The 19487-nt window shown below is 51.9% G+C and overlaps 1 protein-coding gene across 7 annotated transcripts in view; it reads right to left on the minus strand.

Annotated features, from left to right (window-relative positions):
* Positions 1 to 14: 14 nt before the first annotated feature.
* ZC3H18 (zinc finger CCCH-type containing 18) overlaps positions 15 to 19487 on the minus strand; it is a 41999-nt gene continuing 22526 nt past the window's right edge. For 6 of the 7 annotated variants that reach the window (XM_085071335.1, XM_085071330.1, XM_085071336.1 and 3 more), the window contains 10 exons: positions 13853 to 14053; positions 12677 to 12802; positions 11246 to 11347; positions 8878 to 9021; positions 8067 to 8219; positions 5906 to 6060; positions 5207 to 5403; positions 4134 to 4230; positions 1973 to 2069; positions 15 to 863 (listed from right to left, as the gene is read on the minus strand). In XM_085071335.1, the coding sequence (XP_084927461.1) occupies positions 665 to 863; positions 1973 to 2069; positions 4134 to 4230; positions 5207 to 5403; positions 5906 to 6060; positions 8067 to 8219; positions 8878 to 9021; positions 11246 to 11347; positions 12677 to 12802; positions 13853 to 14053 (1471 nt within the window). In that variant the 3' untranslated portion in view covers positions 15 to 664. The remainder of the gene's footprint in view (positions 864 to 1972; positions 2070 to 4133; positions 4231 to 5206; positions 5404 to 5905; positions 6061 to 8066; positions 8220 to 8877; positions 9022 to 11245; positions 11348 to 12676; positions 12803 to 13852; positions 14054 to 19487) is intronic. The other variant, XM_085071337.1, reaches the window with a different exon arrangement.

Here is a 19487-nt window from a genome sequence, read left to right on the forward strand (position 1 = left end):
GGAAAAGGGAAAAGTGGTTATCAAAATATTTTATTTCAGGGAGATCCCTCCAAAAAAAAAAAAAAAAAAAAAGGAAAAAAAGGAAAAAAAAAAAGGAAAAAAAAAAAGGAAAAAAAATCAAAGGAAGAAGGACACTCCTGGCAGACAGACATGCCCACAACACCTGCAGGGCTCCTGGGAAATCAACTGAACCGATCTCCTGCTCCAAAGAAACGACAGGTCATTCCCGAGGGGACTGAGGCAGGAATATATATATATTTTTCCTGGGGGAGGAGGGGTGTTGCCAGCAGTTCACAGCAGTTTTCGGCTCTCTCGGCACACGGAACTAGAACTGCATTGCTGAAGACACTCAACACACAGCAGGGCTAACTAGGAGAATACAACTCGAGGCTAGCAAAGAGGAGAGGGGACACAGGAAAAGTGGGAGAATCCCACGGGGTGGAGTCCTCTGTGCAGAATTTACACGGCTCCGGAGCCCTTCCGGAGCCAGGCGTCGCGGGGCATTCCCGGCTGGACAAAACTTCCTCAATTTTTTTGTTTTGTGTGGGTTTTTTAAAAAGAACCGCGGCCAAAATGAAGACAGGAACTGCAAAATCCCAAAGTGGCCGCTTGTTTTCCTCCACTATTTATAAAAACATCAACAGTCACTACGGGGCACGGCCCACTATACTTTTCCTGGGATTTTGGCCCTTTTTCGGGCAATGGCATCTTCCACCGCCTTGAGCTGCTTCAGGAGCTCCTCCCGCCGGGACAGAGTGCTGGATTTGCTGCCCTTGACAGCTGCAGGGCCTGGCTCTGAGCCCTTGCCTGGGACACTTGTGACCTTGCTGGAGCTCTTGGATTGAGGGGACAGCTGGCGTTTCCTGCAGGGAGAGAGAGATGGGAGTGAGAGGAGCTGGAAATGCAGCCCAGAGGGATCAGCTCTGCTGGAATCATTGGGAAAGACCTCCAGGATTATCCAGGGTGAGCTTTGATTGAGCCTCACTGTTGCCACTAAACCACGTGGAAATATGGAATGGTTTGGGTAGAAAAGCATCTTAAAAATCCTAATTTCTGCCTCTCTCCAGCTGGGCATGGGGCACACTGAACCCACCATGTGGCACTGCCAAGCCCAGGAGCAGCAGGATTAGAGGTCAGGAATCTTGGATATGGTCATGAGTTGAGGTTCCTGTCCCAGCTGGAAAACAGGACCTGAGGGCTTGAGGGAGGACAGGGCAGGGGCAGCAGGGGGAAGGCTTGGTTTAGGAAGACTCTGAGGCTCATTTGTGGCCCAGGCAGGGGAGAAGGGATGGCACAAGTCCTGCCAGCCAAGGAACACTGGGATGTGTTTGCTCCAAGATCCTTGGACAGGTAACTCTGGAGAAAGGCAAAACATCATCTTCTGCGAAGGGCAGGGAGTACTGAGGGAGCTCCAGGGGTGTCACAGGTGCTCCACAACCCTCCAGCCCCTGGAGTCAACACATCCAGTCCTGCTCTGGGATATTCCCAGCATGGCACTGGGATATTCCCAGCATGGCACTGGGATATTCCCAGCATGGCACTGGGCACAGCCTGCCAGCAATTTGGGTGGGATGGGAAGGTGCAAAGCCAGGGCTGTCCCATGCAGGGGACACACTGAACACATCACAGCAGCCAGGAGAGCAGCTGAGGGTGTGCCAGGCTGGGAAAAAGGGAATCAGGCACTGGAGCCAGGAGGAGCTGGGCAGGGGGGAAGGGGCTGTACTCTGTTGCTCATTAACACTGTGCTAACGAGCACTGGCCAGTCTCACTCCTCACCCACTTGGCTCCTGGTGCTCCTGCTCTTCTCCCAGCTGGAGGCTCTGCACGAAGCCCTGGCACCCCTGGCAGCTGCCCAGGCAGCTCCGCGTCCTTCCTGCTGCTGTGCTCCATGGCAACTGGGACCTGCCGGCCTGGGAGGGCCTGGGAGCAGGGATGGAGCTCCAGAAGAGCCAGGAGAAGCAGCAGCACTCACCTGTCTGCCTGTGCAGGAGAAGGTTTGGGGTTCTGGCCCTTCTGCCGCTCCTGTTTGGGCGATGAGAGTCTCCCAGTTGCCTTCCTATCACGAGAGCCTGGCAGGGAGGAAAAGGACATTCCTTTGTATTCCTACTTGTCACCACGGCACAGGTCGCTCCCCTGCCTGCAGTGATTGACCAGACAGTGCCCAAAAAAATGCCAAGTCCAGCAGCAGCTGGAAAAACCTCCCTGTTGTGCCTCCCCAGAGCTCAGGGGGAGCAGAGAAATCAGTCAGGGCTGTGCTCATGGTGACCTGTACACATCACCTTCCACCAGCCCTTCCTCACCTCCAGCTGCTGGAACAAAGCTCTTCCATGGCATTTCTTGCCTGCAGAGCTGCTGGCTCTGCCCTGGCAGGGCACAGGGTGTACTGGCTGCAGGAGTGACAGGTGAGGGCAGCTCTGCTGCTTTCGGAGCCAGCGGGGCCTCCCCCGAGGCAGCAGCACCCCCGTGTTTGTGCAGCAAGGCTCAGCTGCCAGCCCTGCCCCAGCAGAGCTCAGCTGGGCACCCAGGGATGCTGGGGAGCAGCTGGGTTACCCCAGGAACTGAGAGGGAATTCTACCTGGAAGGCAGCCTGGGAATTCTACCTGGAAGGAACCTGCACTGACCTCAGCTGGAGCAGCACCTCAGGCAGCAGGGGTGCTCAGTCCCTCTGGCAGCAGACTTGCCAGGGCATCCCTCTGCTGCTGAGGACGGGCACTGGGACAGCCACAGCCCACAGATCCAGGTGACACACTCAGGCCACCACTACGGACCAGTTTGGTGCTGGGATCCTGAGGGGCTCAGTCCTGACTCAGCCAAGGACACTTTTCCTGCTGGATTTGGAGCTTCATGGCTTGGATTCCCATCCCTGGGAGTGCCCAAGGCCAGGCTGGATGGGGCTTGGAGCAACCTGGCATAGTGGGAAGTGTCCCTGGCCTCTGGTCCCTTCCAGCCCAAACCAATCTGTGCTTCTATGATTTGCTACAGCTTACAAATTGCTTTCCAAGGTGGAGACAACAAAAAGCAGGGAATGCCATCAAATATGTCTCTGGAAACACTGCTGGCCTGGCCCAGCCACTGGTGAGTGAACCAGACCCCAGTGAACTTCGACCCCAGGCAGGCCCTGGCCGGCTGCCCTCGCAGGAGGTGAATGTTGCAGGTTATTAGCACAGAGCTGCTGCTGGCTGGCACCCAGAGTCAACAAGATCCACCTACAGCTGAGCCACCAGGGAAAACAACATCACGTGGCAGCTCCAACGTCACCAGGAGCCACCTCTGGCTGCCAACCCCCCCACACCCCCTCTGCTTCTTGGCAGCCACGGCGGGGTGGCACTGAGGTCCCTCTCTGTGGCTGCCAGCTCGGTATTCCCAGGTGTTCCTGCTGCTGGGGAGGACCAAGGCCCAGGAGAACACTTGGAAAGCCCAAGTCTTTCTAAACATCCAGGGCAGAGCGGGTTGTGTCACCCAGAGGTGGGGAAATCAGCTCATTTCCCAGGCTGGGTGATGCAGGCAGGATTGCATCCCTCCATCCCGGGGCCTTGGCAGGCCAGGCTCCCTTTCGAAGCACCGCCTGTGTGTCAGGAAGAGCTCCTCGGGATGCGCTGGAATTCGGGACTGACAAAACTCCGCGATGCAGCAAAGGAAACTCCTGTGACTTAGAGACATGGAATGGCTGAGGCTGGGAGAGATCATCAAACCCAACCTTTAGCCCAGTATCACCATGGTCACCACTAACCCTGTCCCCAAATGCCACATCCACACGTTTTTTTAACACTTCCAGAGATGGGGACTCCACCACTGCCCTCACAGTCTATTTCAACGCTTTCCGGGAAGAAGTATTTCCTAATATCCATCCTAAACCTGATTTCCACAGCCACATCCAAGGCCAGCAGCAGCGAGCGTGGGGTGGATGTGGAGGTGAGAACTGTGTGTCTTCAAAGCAAAGGGGTTATTTTTTTGGAGAGGACTTGCAGGGACACAGTGGAGCCACACTGGGCACCTGTGGACAGTGTGGCAAGGTTGGGATTGGCCCTTTATCTGGTGGCAATCCCACTCTGAGCTCAGTTTTGGAATGACTTCTTTGGAATGACTGTTCCCAGCCTTTGGGAAGCAGGAGCATGGCATGGCTGGTGTCTCACCTCTGTCAGGGGACAGGTTGGCCCGTTTGGCTGGAGGAGAGCTTGGCCTCTCTTTGTCTCCTGGCTCGTATCTCTTCCTGCTTCCTTTGTCAGCTGCCTGCAATGGAATTAAAGCAGACAGTGGAGCTGAGCAGCCACTTCCCTCTGGACAGGCACAGCTTTCCCTGCTCCTGCTAACACCTCTCCCATTAAACTTTAGGCACACATCAGTCCCAACCATCCCTGAATCCACAGAATTCCCACCCACCAGCAGCCAACAGCAACACCCCCCTTGGACTGGGGTTAACGCTGTGCTATTTTCAGAATAGAAACAGGAAAACAGCAGCTTTTTGGGGATTTTTTTTTTCAGCAGCACCAAGGATAGCAGATATGAAGGAGGCATGTGGAGCTGTGCCTTTTTCCAGGCTGTCATGTGTCACTGCACACTCCTCCCTCTGGAGCAGCTTCCTGGCTCTGATAAAGCCTCCTCACGTCAGAGCACAGGGAAGTAGAGAAATCTGCAGCCTCAGACTGCGCCGGGGAATTTGGGCTGGCAGAGCAAAATCTCAGAAACAGGAACCTGCCCACGTGATGGGGCCAACACCCTGCCCCAGCACCAAACCCCACGAGGCCCAACTCCCCCACATGCTGCGGGTTGGGATCTGCGCCGAGGGCTGCAAACCGGGCAGGGTGGCTGGGAAGGGGAAGGGCCAGGTGGGCACCCCGGGAGCTGAGCCACTCAGAAAGGTGTTTCCCTCTGGATTGGGTGCCTGGCTGGTCCCAGCCCGCTCTGGGGTGGCAGAGGAAGCGAGCCCAGAGCATCTCCCAGTGGGAAAGGCCTCGGCACATGCAGGACTGCAGCCTTCGAGCAAGCGGGAAGAGCCTGGAAGCTGCAGCAGGAATGTGCCCCAGGGAAGCCGCCAACACAGTGCCCAAGTGAAGCCACCACAGGGTGTGTGCTGCCAGACTGGTTCTGTGTGCAACCCTCCAAGCCAGCTCCAGACTGAGCTCATCCCAACAGCGCCGAGCCCGGAGCTCCCCTCCCGCCAGGATCCATCCGGGAGCAGGGAATGGCAGCCAGCAGGGAAGCTCACCTTGTTCAGGAGCGTCAGTTTGATCTCCTTGTGCCCGCTGAAGCCACCCTGCTGGGCCTGGGGGGCTGAGGGCTGCTGGCCCTGGAGCAGCTGCTGGGATTTGCTTCCCGGGGTGGGCTTGGCTGATTTCAGGAGCTGAGTGGGCACATCCCGTTTCCTCTTCTCCTCTTTAGCGCTGTCTTCCTTTTTTGACTTTCCTGTTGAGAGCAGAGAGCACAAGTGGTGACTTGGGAATGATTCCTGTTGCCTGCTCTACCTTTGGGCAAGAGGACACTGCTCCAGGGATGGGAAAAGCCCACAGCAGTTAACTCAGCACGTGGCCCTGGGGTTAAGGGATTCAGGAAACCAGAATTTCCACTGAGAGGAACAGAAAGGATAAAGAACGAAAGGCTTTTGCCAGCAACTCTGCTATGGTGTGACACTGCAGAGGAAGAGCAACGTGACACTGGAGCTGTCCAGATTTACATCACCTTCCAAGGGTGAAGGAGAATGGGGTGTGGAAAAGGGATGAGACAACCAGAGGCACAGGGATGGAAGGACGTGGATGTAAATCTCCACAGCCTCACAGGACCTCCGGGCTCCTGTGTCAACCTCTGCTCAACTACTTCCCTGGAGCCCACAGTATTCCCACAGAAGCACCTCTGCTCCTCCCTCCTTTTCCAAAGAGGAATAAACCCCCACCCAAGCAGGCAGCTGTACCTTTCTTCTGCTGGGCAGGGGTGGGGGAGCGGGAGCTGGCCGAGGACACGGGGCTGGCCAGGTCCGCATACATGTCCTCGGAGTCGGCGCTGCGCACGGAGCTGCTGCTGGACGAGGCACTGGACACAGAGGAGACACTGCTCACACTCAGGGACCTGCAAGAACCAACAGCTCAGCACAGCCATGAAGGCAAGGAGGTTTTTTCCCATTCCCATGCATGGCTGGATGTTGGGAAGCTCCAAGGCGGGCAATGATCAGGGAAGACACACTAAGGCTGTGTGTCCTGGGGTGCTGCTGATGTGAAAAAAACCCCAAACTTGTTAGATGCAGGCCTAGAAAGTAATGTTTATTTATAGCCAGGATTAAGGCAATGTGTAAACAGGTCACTGTTTGCCCAGGAAAACAAGGAGTGAAAGCAGGGAGTGCACTGGCACATCCAGGTCAGTGTTACAGCTCAGGGCAAGGTTCCCTGGCACAGCTTCTGCTCTTGGCACACAGTGACTGTCACGACTGGGAACGACAGGGAGGTGCCTCCAAAATGGGTTATTTCCCACCAGTGCCTCCCCCTGCAAGTGTCAGACCAGGCTGGACGGGGCTGGAGCAGCCTGGTCTAGTGGAAGGTGGCAGAGTTGGACTGGATGAGCTTTAAGCTCCCTTCCAAGCCAAACCATCCCACTCCATGAATATTCAGGCAGCCTCTCCAGCCTGTTCCACAGGCCACCCCCACCTGCCCTGCCAGCAAGGCCCAGGCTCCCTGGCTGGAAGCTGGATTGGCATCACTGAAGGGGCTGTGGCAGCTTCAGCATAGACCAACCCTCTGCAGCCTGGCAGCACAACGGAGCTGAGCTCTGAGAGGTCTCATGGATTGCTCCAACAGTGCCAGAAGGAGCCAGAAACTCCTCCAGGCTACCAGGATGTCCCAGCAAAGCTGCTCTGGGCACACAGTGCATCTCCCACATTTCCCCTTCGCACAGGAGCAGCACAGGCATTGTGCTCACGTTTCCCATCCATGCCCTGGTGCTTTCAGAAGCTCTTGCATCACCCCTGGCTGAGCTGATGAACGTGACAAGCACGGAGTAAACAAGCCGGGATTTCCGTAAAATAACGCGGATGTTGAACCTTGGAGCTCCACTGAGTTCACGGATGAGAATTTGCAGCTGCTCAGAGCCAAATCCTGCTCCATCCACTGGTTTTACACCACAGGACTACTCTTACACCGTGTGTGTTTCAAGGCTCTGCCTGTGAGGATTCAGGGAATCCTCTGTGTCAACAGATGAAAGGAATGACTTGGAAGAGGTTTGTTTCTCTTTGCTGGAAGGAGTTTGCTGTTTACACATCCCACAGACCAACACACTTGGAACTATTCACTTGGGGCTAAACACAAAGGGAACTGGCCCTGCAACTTTGCCAGCAAAAGAAAAATATCATTAGCTGGGCCTTTTGGGGATTTTCTGACCTACCTCTCCTGACAGGCCAAGCATCTTCCCTGAGGACATGCAGTAACCAGGGGTAGGAGAGGCTCAGGAGAGCAAAGCTCCATAGCCTGAAACTGTTCATTTGTAAATTAATTAGGTTGTGGGATCACCCTGGCCAGAAGGAGTTGTTCTGGTCACCATTGAGGTTAAATGGGTACTTGGACACACATGACAGGATTATTTCCTTGAATAAACCACAAGGGAAATATCAGAGAATCATGGAATGGTTTAGGTTGGAAGGGACATTAAAGATCACCCAGTTCCAAGACCAACATCTCCCAACAGACCAGGCTGCTCCAAGTCCTGTCCAGCCTGGCCTTGGACACTTCCAGGGATCCTGGGGCAGCCACAGCTACTCTGGGCAACCTGTGCCAGTGCCTCACCACCCTCACAGGGAAGGATTTCTCCCAAAAATCCCATCTAAACATTCTTTCCTTCAGCTTAAGGCCATTATAACTTGTTCTACCACTCCATGCCCTCATGAAAAGTCCATTTCCAACATTATTCCTGCCACAATTCAGGACTTGGGATTTCTAATACAAACCCAATCTTGTCCCACCTCCCAGGCACCTGCAGCTTCTGCCACTGGAGCTACAGAGAGTTTTCACTGCAAGAAACCAAACCAGGGGAAGAACAGTCACAATCTCTCCTACTTAAATAAAGGGAATAAAGGCTCAGGGCTGTACCTGGATTTCCTGGACCCAGAGGGAGAGTGGGAGACTGAGGCAGAGGATGATCTGGAATGAGATCTGGAGAGAGATCGGGACAAGGACCTGGATCGGGAGCTGGAGCCGCTGTAGCTGCTGGCACTGCCACTGATGCTGCCACTGACAGTCCTCCTGCAAGACAACAAACACCCCTCAGAAAATGGGAATTGTCAAGGGAAAGACAGGGAGGAACCCAAGAGAACGAAGCGATGCAGAGGAGATTAGCTCAGCACTCTCTGATTGATGCCCAGGCTGCCCTGAGGGGTGCTCAGCCCCTTGCAGCCACCTCTCCCAGTTGACATCTTGGGGATGATGTTCTGTGGTGGGGAACATCCCTGTGGCCAGTGTGGGTCACCTGCTGGCCCTCCAGCACATCAGCTCTGTGTGGGACCAACCACTCCTTTTTCCCCTCTGTGCCACCTGCACAACCAGCAGCTCTCAAAAATGCCTTTTTTCCCCACTCCAACTCTGATTTGGACACATTTCCTGTATTCCACCTACTCCATCCCTCCCAGCCTCCAGAGGCAGGAGCCACTCATGGCAAGTTAGGAACATCTCCCCCAGCTCTCTTCTCCTTTTTTCCCTGCCCCAGGAGATGCATTTTTCCTTTAACACTGGTAGTCATGACTCCAGGATTTACTGCATCTTCCAGGAGAAAGAGACCCAGGATTTGCTGGATCTTCCAGGAGAAAGAGACCCAGGATTTGCTGGATTTTCCAGGAGAAAGAAACCCAGGGTTTGCTGGATCTTCCAGGAGATCAAGCCTCACTCCACCCCCCAGCTCTCTTACCTCCTGGGTGGAGTCCTTGTCTGACGTTCCTTCCTCCTTGCTTCCCGATTATCCCCTGGCTTGGCTGGCTCTGGGGCTGCTGTTGTAATTTTTGTGAGAGGCTGAGGGACTGGGAGGGCAGTGAGCTTCTTCACAGATTTCTCCCTGGAAAAATGGCAATTTTCAGGTGTGTGATCCCAGGGGGTGGGCACAGACCATTGACACCTCAGATATTACGTGCTCAGGTTTGCTGTTGTTTAATATTCTAAAGATTAGGGAATCTTGGAATGGTTTGGGCTGGAAGAGACCCCAAAATTCATCCCATTCCACTCCATCCATGGACAGGGACACCTTCCACTACCCCAGGTTACTCCAAGCCTCATCCAACCTGGCCCTGATGTGATTCCTGCAGCTACAAACGCTTGGCTGTTCCACCAAAACACAAACACCATGGATTTCCCTAAAGGGATTTGTTCCCCGTATTCTAAATCAATTCATCTTCTCAGAGACAAATTACTCTACAACAGCCAATTTTGGAGATATTTGACTTGTAAATTAACTCCTGAAGCAGACTGGGTGGAAACGTTGTTTCTTATCCATTTAATTCCATCATTTTTATCCCAAACACTTCCACCTGCTTAAAATCTGCCAGTCAGGCTTCAGAATGAAATACACACAGTTAATGCATAAATTCTCTTTTTAACTCCATCACACAGATCAGGAGGGTGCAGAACATCCTGTGTGTGCAAATATCCCTTGGATCTGTCCCTTGGCTTGTGTTCCCTGTGGAAAACTGGATGGGAACACCAGACCTCCTGCATGGGATGGGAATGGCCAGTTTGCCCCAGTGCTGCCCAGTCTGGGGCTCAGAGCACTCCAGCTCTGCTTGGACAGCTGGACACTGCTCAGCTGATGATCCTGGAATGGTTTGGGTTGGAAACACCTTGAAGATCATATTCCAACTCCCTGCCATGGCCAGGGACACTTTCCACTATCTCAGGGTGCTCCAAGCCCTGTCCAGGGGACAATTCCAGGGATGGAACAACCACGGCTTCTCTGGGCATCTGTACCAGGGCCTCAGCATCCTCCCAGGGAACAATTCCTTCCCAATATCCATCTATCCCTGCCCTCTGGCAGTGGGAAGCCATTCCCTGTCCCTCAAGGCCTTTATCCACACCCCCTGGAACATCCCAGCACTGATTTCACACCTATTAACTGGGGAGGAGGTGCTGTCTGCACACAGAGCCTGTTAATTCCTCCTGCTGTGCTCAGGATCTGCAGTTATCCCCTGCAGAACACAGGCTTAAGCCCAGGGCACAATATTCAGTGAAAATAATCCCTGTGCTGGGCCAGGCTGCTGTGCTGTCACCAAACCAGCACTGCCAGGAAGCCAAGACATCACTGCAGGAGCCTCAGAGGGCTGAGCCCCAAGCAGAGGGGAAAAAAAACCCCAAAAGGCAGGATAACGAGGGACAAGAAGTGTGGCAAAGGGGATTGTCCTAAATTCTGGAGAATTCAGGGGGATTCCCAAGGTGTCATTGATTTGCAGGTCAGCTTAGAAGAGGTGACATCACTACGCTGTTGTGTCACCCTCCAACGTCTCCCTAATTTAGCACTGCAGGGTTTGTGAAATAGCAATTTCAGGAATTTAAGAGAGCAGCAAGACTGTCAGAATGTGCCAAACCCAGCTGCAGAGCTCCAGTCCTGTTTTCATCTGTGTCCAGTGTGAAAAGTTGAGGAGGCTGAACTAATTTTTTTATTCTAAGGCTGTGGATTAACCAAAACCACAGCAGAGGAAGGAATTAAAACTTTCTTATAGCTCCTTTTATATATATTTAGATTATAATATATACATTATATATATTATATATATTTAGATTATATATCTGCACACAAAGAGTATTTAGGCAGTAAATCAGATGTGTTCAAACATGTTAAATACATGTAATACTTAAGGATACTTGTACAGTTTAACTTGGATTTAATAAGTATCGTTATTTAATTAAATTTGCCAAACTAAAACACTTCCAATACAAGTTGTATTTTGCATTTTCATTTCTTCCTCAAACTCTCAAGCAAGTTTAGAATGCCAGAATGATTTGGATGGGAAGGGACCTTAAAGATCCTTTTCCACCCCCTGCCATGGGACACCTTCCACTGTCACAGGCTGCTCCAAGCCCTGTCCAGCCTGGCCTTGGACACTTCCAGGGATCCAGGGGCAGCCACAGCTTCTCTGGGAATCCATCCCAAGGCCTCCCCACCCTGCCAGGGAGGAATTCCTTCCCAATATCCCATCTAACCCTGCATTCCTCCAGCTTAAGGCCACTGAAGCTCAGAAGGGTTTGTCTGGACTCTCTGCAGAGGTATCCAGAGGAAGATGGATCCTTACCCTTTCCCAGGAGGTGGCAACAATTCCCCTTTAGCCTTCGCCAGTGGCTTGTGAGGAGATGGTGTTGGAGAAGGAGAGGGAGAGGATGAGAAGGACCTTGACCTGGAAAGGAAGGAGACATCACTCAGCTCAGGCTCTGGGATTGCAGGAGCTTTTCCTGGCTCTCAGGGCATTCAGCCACTCAGCCACCACTCTCTTCTCCCTGGGAACCACTCCTGAGCTTATCCTGGTTTTATATTTGGACTCCATGCAATAAAACTTAATTTCTGTCATCAGACCAGTGATAAAAGTCAAAACCAAAAGGACAAAATAGGATCAGCTGGAAGTACTCCAGGTATTCCACAGCAACACCTGAGGCTGCAGCCACCCTCTGTATTCTCTCCTTAGGGAGAATAAACTGGAAAATAAGTAGGGTTTTGACTCCTATGTTCACCACTGCTTTATGTCCTGTATCTCTTGGGGCAGTTCATCCTCAAAACCCCAGAAAACTTGGCAGAAAGACAAAAAATACACCTAAACCTAGTAATTCTCCACAATTTCTGGAACACATGGAGAAACACGAAGTGGTGCAACCCAAATGCAACAACCAAGGGCAGGAGGTGTTTCCTAAGCCCAGGGCTGACCTGAGCCCCTGGCAGGGCACATCATGTGCTGCTCTTGGGGTGATTCATCCCAGGAGTGTGACTGCTGCATGACAGCTCTTCTGGGGAACAGCTGGGCAGAGGGTGTTCACTGTGCCACCTCGGGGACAGGCAGCCAAGTGTGTCACCCACCCTGGCACTGTCCTGCATGGAGCAGAGCCTGGCATGGGGGAAGCTCATTCTGCTTCCCAGATGGAATCAGCTCCCAGCTGAGCTTTTCCTAGGAGAAATCAGCCTCCAAAAGTGACAGTGTGTGCTCTTCCATCACCTGTGGGATCTGCTCTGGGTACCTGGGTGGCTTCAGCCCTGAAGAGGTGACTATCTAAGGAGCCAGTTCTCCTACTATGGATATTCCAGACTTGGGAAACTGTCTGCAGGGGCAAGGAAGTCGCAGAGGAATAAATATTAATCAGCATGGGACACTGGATTGCTACTTTGAAGTGTCAGGACTATCACAAGACACAACTCCTTTAATAAAGAAGCGAGGTTTGCCTCTTGAAATAGAAATTCCAGCGCCATAGAAAAGAGACACTGCTGAACTTCTTCCAATCAGAAAATGCAAATGCTGGGAATGTTAATTACCACAGGCATGGGAAAGAGCCACAAGAGCACTGCACTCGTGGGTGGGAGCACTGGGGAGAGGAGGGGGTGGCTGACAGATCTCCTTCATCCAACAGCCACAGCCTCCCTCACTCGGGGAAGTGCTTGGAATGGTTTCTTTTAATGGAGCAAAAAGGGGAAGCCTTTGGAAACCATTCCACCATTGGCTCCCAGTGCCAGGAGCCATTACCTGGACCTGCTGCCTGAGAAAGAGCTGTGCCTGGAGGAGCGACTGGAGTAGGAGCTGTAGGAGGAGGATCTGGATCTGGAGCGGGAGGAGCCGGAGCCAGAGTAGGTGGATGAACGAGAAGAGGACCTGCAAGAGAAATATTAAAGTTCAGAGCTTCCTGAAAAGCCCCCCAAGGTCTTGATTTCAAGGATGTTCTTCCCAAGTTCTGCTCCAAACCTCACCTGCCTTCTCCTCGGGGAGCTGTCAGGATTTACAGCCTCTCCTCAGATTGCCCTTTCTCTTTTGGGAAGGATCCTGTTGTTGCTACTGTTTTTGCACCCTTAAATAATCCTCCCCTCCATTAGTTATTGATTTTCCATCCTTTTTGGGAACTGATCCCACATATTTTATGGCTTTTCACTGGACAATCCCCTGACAGATCACCTGACTGGGTGCAGTGATCCCAGCAGGAAAATCTGCTTCAGGAGGGCTCTGGGTTTTAGATCTCTATCTCCAACTGAACATGTTCCTCATTCCTCCTGGATACCTCCCCCCCTCTTTCAGGAGCTTCAAGTTCAAGCATTTAAAGGACATGGATCCAGTTTATGCCTCGAGGGTCCCAGATTCAGGGAATTCCTTTCTGAAAGGTGGTTTCTATCTTATTTTACACTGTAGGCTTCCAATCTCCATTCCAGCCCTCCGAGGGTCTGTCAAACCTCCACAATCCCAGTTTTCCCAGTACCATCAACCTGCTCTTACTGGAGTGGGCTCAGCTCCTCCCACCATCCATCCCAGAGTGACCAGGATCCAATTTTTCTGCTCCATTCAAGGTCAGTTTCCATCCAGCTGAGTTGCAATCATCCGGACTGCATCCATCCGAAAAGCGGCTTTTCCAAGGATTTGCTTTTTCCTAATCTCCAACATGTCACAGCACAACTCCTACAATTTCCTGCTCCTTTTGCCTTCCTGAGCAGCAAGTCCTGGGCTGCTTTCCCAACCATAAAATCACTGAATGGTTTGGGTTGGACGGAACCTTAAGGACCCTCCAGTTCCACTATCCCAGACTGCTCCAGCACGGGATGAGGAATCCACAACCTTTCCGGATAACCTTTTCCAAACACCTCAACACCTTCCCTGGCCACGAAGGATCCACATCCCATTCCTGGACAAGCTGTCAGGCTCTCCCTCTTGCCTCACCTTGAGGAGCCAGAAGCAGAAGCCGAGGACGCTGAGGTTTTCCGGCGCCGCCGCGCCCGGCTGGGGGACATGGAGACTCCCAGCTTCTTTTTGGGAGACTTGGATCGGCGCCAGGGATCCTTCCACTCGTCTGCCCGTTTGGATGGAGCGCTGCCAAGCGTGGTGGCATCCTTGTCCTTCTTTGGTGGCTCGGGCTGGCGGCTGCAGAGCGAGGAGGAGGTCAGCAGGTGGGATTTTGGGGGGATTTATAGAGGAAGGTACACATGGGGCAGGGAGAGATACCAGAAATGATAAATGTATTTATGATGAAATGTATGAAGAGATCCACAGGGCCATGGAAAGACTCCACAATTCATCCCTTAGAGCTTCTAACCTCCACTGGGGGATAGCAGCACCATTTTGGGGTGATGAGGTGTTAGAAGAACTCTGTTTGTGAACCAGTGACAAACCAGTGCTGCTTTGGAAACCAACAAAGCCCCAGTTTTGTGAACTCCTCTGTCCCACTGAGCACTCTGTGACCTCCTGGTTGATCCCAGCTTCAGCTCTTGGCCTTCAAGGAATGGACACAAGCAAGAGGGAAGGCAATGGGAAGCCTATGGGAAGTCTGGTTCTCCCTACAGCAGTGCCCAGCACAGAGCTGGAGCAGCCCAAGGTCCTTCATTTCCCCTTTTTTGGTTCTCCAGGTTTCCTTTCTCCTCTCCAACCCTCTGAAAATAATTCAGGGCCAACTCTTCAGCACCTGCACCAGACACTTCCTCAAGTGCTCCAGGATGAGTTTCTTCAGGCTGAGACTTTATTACCTCTCTTATCTCCGGGTGATTTAACTTGGAATTTTTCCTTGCCCTCACTCTAACCTGCACTCCACTCCTCAATTACCTTCCAACCTTCTCCCTGGGGTTTTAGGCAGAGTTTGTGCTGGATTGAAGTTTTCCCAAGTCTTTTGCACTCACCAAATTCCCAGGACAATGATGCATGTATTCCTTTCCTCAAACGAATGAGCTCCCTGGGAATTTGGGGAAGGAAAGGCTCCTTCCCTGCTGGGTTCAGCCAGTACCACCCCATTACTCACCCCACTGAGGCAACCACTCCCCACACAACTTCCTCTACCTTTTGGAAATAAAAAAGGCACCTCCAAGTTTTCTAATAATTCCAGGGACACTTCAGCAAACCCCAGGATAATGAAAGCTCTTGGTGAGCAGCCTGTCCTGCCCTCTGAAGGTTTCACACCTCACTGAGAAGCCTCATCCCCTCCTTGCTTGCAGAGTTTCCTCTTCCCCAATGCAGGACTGGGATGTGCTGACCTAAAAATCCAGCATCTGACTCTTGCCTTATCTCTGCTGATGTCAAAGCAATTTTGGTTTTTGTCCCACATCTCCCTTGGAATATTCAGAGGAAAAACTCCACTCTTGCATTCACCTCTCCCACAGATCTCATTCCAGCTCCAGGAGAGGACAATTCCATCCAGCACAGAAGTGCTGAGTGCCCTGGCAGTCCCAGGCAGGGTTTTGGCTCAGCTTTATTCCCCAGCAGCTCCATTCCATCCTCCCCCTTTTCCAGCACTGCTCCAACACACACTATTTAACTCAGCACAGTGTATTTGCAGTGGATTGGTCAAGTTTTCCATGTTGTAGTCACAATTCCATGAGTATTTCACCATGGAGGAACACCATGTGGAATATTGGGCTGAGACACACAGAACCTATTATTTATAACCTGGTAACATTACAAAGTCCAAGCTGGGGTCAAGGTCTCCTTCCAGCAGATGTTTACAAATTCATTTGAAATTGCCAATTTAACCTCTGGAATATCCTCAAATCAACCAAGTGCAGAGAAGGAAGAAAAGGAAGACTGGGAGAAGCCTACACACCTTGCATCAAGCAGCAGGATAAAGAAAAGGAGGAGAGAAAACCACGTGAGGATGCTCATGGATAATGCCTCAATATCCTGATCCAATGTCCCTTCCCATGGGATCACAGTCTGCACACTTTGGGAGATGCAAAGGGAATATTCTGCTAGCAGAAAAACAGCTTTATCCAGGATAAAACCTACAGAGAAGTTTCTCCTGCAGTGTCCAAGATGACAAATCTGGAAGCCAACAACTGTGCCAGGGGAGGTTTGGGTTGGATACCAGGGAAAGGTTCTCCCAAAGGCTGGAAGAGGCTCCCCAGGGAATGGGCACAGCCCTGAGGCTGTCAGAGCTCCAGGAGGGTTTGGACAACACTCAGGGTGGGATTTGGGGTGTCCTGGGCAGGGCCAAGTATTGGGCTGTGATCCTTGTGTGTCTCTCCCACCTCAGGATATCCCATGAACTAATGAATGCCCTCACTCCTCTCCACGCTCAACACCCTCCTGAAAAAGTTTGCAGAAAGAAAAGCCTCCTACAGGATTTATTCTCCCTTAAAACCAAACCACATTCCCATCCCACAGCACATGCTGGGAGCTGGAGCAACTCCAGCTGAACTCCAGAGCTTGGGTGCCAGCTGGGAGCAGGGATGACTCTGAAAGCAAATCTCATTTACCTGCACCTATTACCTGGTTTGATGCAATTCCCTCTGGATGAAGTCACTTTCTGGAGGAAAGGTTTTTCCCCAGGAAAACCACAACAGAAAGCCTCATTTTGGGGTGTGCTTGGCTTTTTGACTCAGCAGTAAATGCTACAGACAAAGAAGATGCTGCTCCTGTCAGGACATTTTCAAAGCCTTTCCTCAGAGCTTCCGATGTGTGGCATCACCAAAGAAACCAGCTCAGCCTAAAACTGGGATCTGATGCTGCTGGACTTGCCTTCTCCAGTGGAATTCAGGAGTCAGAATGGAAAGTAAGCTGGAGCAGCTGCCAGGATCCTCAGCAGCTCCCCAGAGGAACATCTCAATCCCAGCCTGGGAGGATTTCTCCTCGCTGTCACTCTCACAAAGAGGTAATTCTGTCCTGGATCTGGTGCTTGGTGGAGCTCCCAACTCCTTTACTTAATAAACTAAAATGCAATAATGGTTTGCTGATGGCTCAGTGAGTCCAACCTGCCCCTGGCAGGGGCTGAGCAGCTGCAGGAGCTGAGCCATGGTGGAAAGGAGGGAAGGAGGGAAGAATTCCAGAGGTGATGAGCCATGGGATCAGCTCAGGAGTTCATCCTCATCCTCAGCACAGCTGCCCAGGCTGCTGGCAAACTTCACAGACTTCAGTACAGAGAGGGCAAAGCACTCTCCTGTTCATCCCAATCTTTTTCACCAAATTCCAGTGCTTAGGAAGCCTTTGAAATATTTCAGAATTAACTCCTAAGTCTATTCCACAAGGTGTAAAAAAATCAGAGGGAATAAGAGACAACAGTGACCAAAAGCACCTCAATCTCCACCCAGATCCTCAAGGATCAGCTTCCAAAGGCAATCTTACCCTTAAACCAACTACAAGCTTTCTTTTCCAGAGGGAACACACTGATGCCCATTTGGCTGGAATGCAGTGACAGCAATCAGGAGGAGAGCTGAGGCTGAGCGTGGCTTTGGCAAGGACAGGAGGAGCAGAAGCAGCTCCAGCTGGCAGCACAGCCCAGCCTGGGTCAGCCAGCTCCTGACCGCACGCGCTCAGCTCCCAAAAAAACCCCAAAAAAACGGTGAAGCACGTCACTGAGCCCAACAAAACTTTGGAGAGGGGAAGAGCAGAGCTGCACAGCTCGAGTTCTCCTCATGTATTATGCAAATGCTGCCGAAGCACTTCTAATCTCGGAGGGGAAAATGAGCTTCCCGGGGAAAGCGCTTCCTGTCCTTCCCCCTCCCGTGGGACACAACTCCCACAGGGAACGCAAACCTTATCACCCCTGGGCAGCAGTGACGTCAGCCTGGCTCCGGGGCTGCTCTTCCAGCTCACTTTTCTCCAGGAGGAAAGTCCAGGGATGATTTAACAGCCTTTGCGTTTCTCGCAGGAAAGCTGGGATTGCGTCAGCAGCGCCGGCGCCGCTTTTCCTTCAGCGGCAGTGGAATTTTCCAGAGGAAGTGGACTCGAGGAATGACTGGAGCCATGTGCCAAGGCAGTTGTGAAGGGAGCTGTAATTGCTGCAAAATAAATTCCAACAGAGTGCAAGCACGCAGGAATTTTTCCTGTCTCGGAGTAATGGAGAGAAATGGTGGCTTTTTGTCCGGAAAGCCACCTGTGTGTGTCCAGGACAGGGAATGCTGGACCTCAGAGCTGCTGCCCGTGGATCTTGGTGAAATATCTGCAGGGACAATGCTTTTCTCAAGCTGTTTCCATCTAAAGCTGAGTTATCAGTTGCTTCAAAAAAAAAAAAAAAAAAAAGGAAAAAAAAAAAGGGAAGGATTTCTTCAAAGCCTGATGGGGAGAGGCTTGGAAATTAAAAGAGTGGAGATACAATCTGAACCTCCAGGATGAAATCATCCCAGCAGGGAGATAAACCTATCTGAGATGGCATCTCCCCTAAGGGCTGAGCATTTGACGCCTCGAGAGCCTCCTCTCCATGAGCAGGAGGCAGTGATCCTGCCCTGGAATGGCCTTTTTTCACAAAAATCCAGTCTGGGGGAATCTCCCAGTAACTCCATCTCTGAAATGCTGAAGAAAAACACATTCCTTGAGATCCACATCTGAGTCACTCAATGCCCTTCGTCTCGATTTGGGGTTACGAAACTCTTCTCCTGCTGGGGAACTGGAGGCAGCACCTCAAGAACCATAAGGACCAACAGCAATTCCAGTCAGCAGGAATGTTTTGTGGAGAACTTGGAAAGTTTGGTTTGATTCGCGAATTTTTTTATCATGGGATCACAACATGGTTTGCATGGGACATTAAAGCTCATCTCATCCCACTCCTGCCATGGGCAAGGACACCTTCCACTATCCCAGGTTGCTCCAAGCCCTGTCCAACCTGGCCTTGGACACTGCCAGGGATCCAGGGACAGCCACAGCTTCTCTGGGCAACCTCAATCCTCAAAGAGAAGAACTTCTTCCCAATATCCCATCTAATCTGGCAGTGGGAAGCCATTCTCTCTTGTCCTGTCCCTCCATCCCTTGTCCCCAGTCCTTCCCCAGCTCTCCTGGAGCTCCTTTAGGCACTGGAAGGGCTCTGAGGTCTCCCTGGAGCTTTCCCTTCTCCAGGCTGAACACTCCCAGCTCTCCCAGCCTGGCTCCAGAGCAGGGCTGCTCTTATCACCAACTTCCCAAAAGAGCTGGGAGCAGAAATGAAAGCAAAGCTGTCTAAGCAGATTCCACTGCTCCAGCTGGGAGCTGCACCACAAAAACTGGGGATGTAAACAAGTTGTTATCACGTTCATCACCGCAGTGCTTCCATGCAGGGCACTGGACTGGGATTCCAAAGAACCTTGGAGCAGTTCTGGATGTGGAAAAAAGGGAAATCCCCCTCTGAGCAGTCCTGGAGCACTTGGATTGTGCAGGAGCAGAGGTCCTGCTGGATCAGATAAACCTCATTTCAGCCTGGGAAACTCAAGAGTCCAGGGCCACTTGCTTCCCTTAATTCCCTGTGCTCAAGAAGCCACCCAGAGCTTCTAGAGCCACCTGGAGAGCAAATCCATGCCCCTGGATGGAAGCTGTTTTTCCCCCTTCACTAATTTTTCATGGATACAAGACTAAATCAGGGCATTGCAGAGTTTTACCTATCCCCAGCTCAAAACCAGGGAGAGCA

Source organism: Lichenostomus cassidix, chromosome 11, assembly GCF_008360975.1.
Source record: "Lichenostomus cassidix isolate B80296 chromosome 11, HeHo_3.0, whole genome shotgun sequence".
NCBI lineage: Eukaryota > Metazoa > Chordata > Aves > Passeriformes > Meliphagidae > Lichenostomus > Lichenostomus cassidix.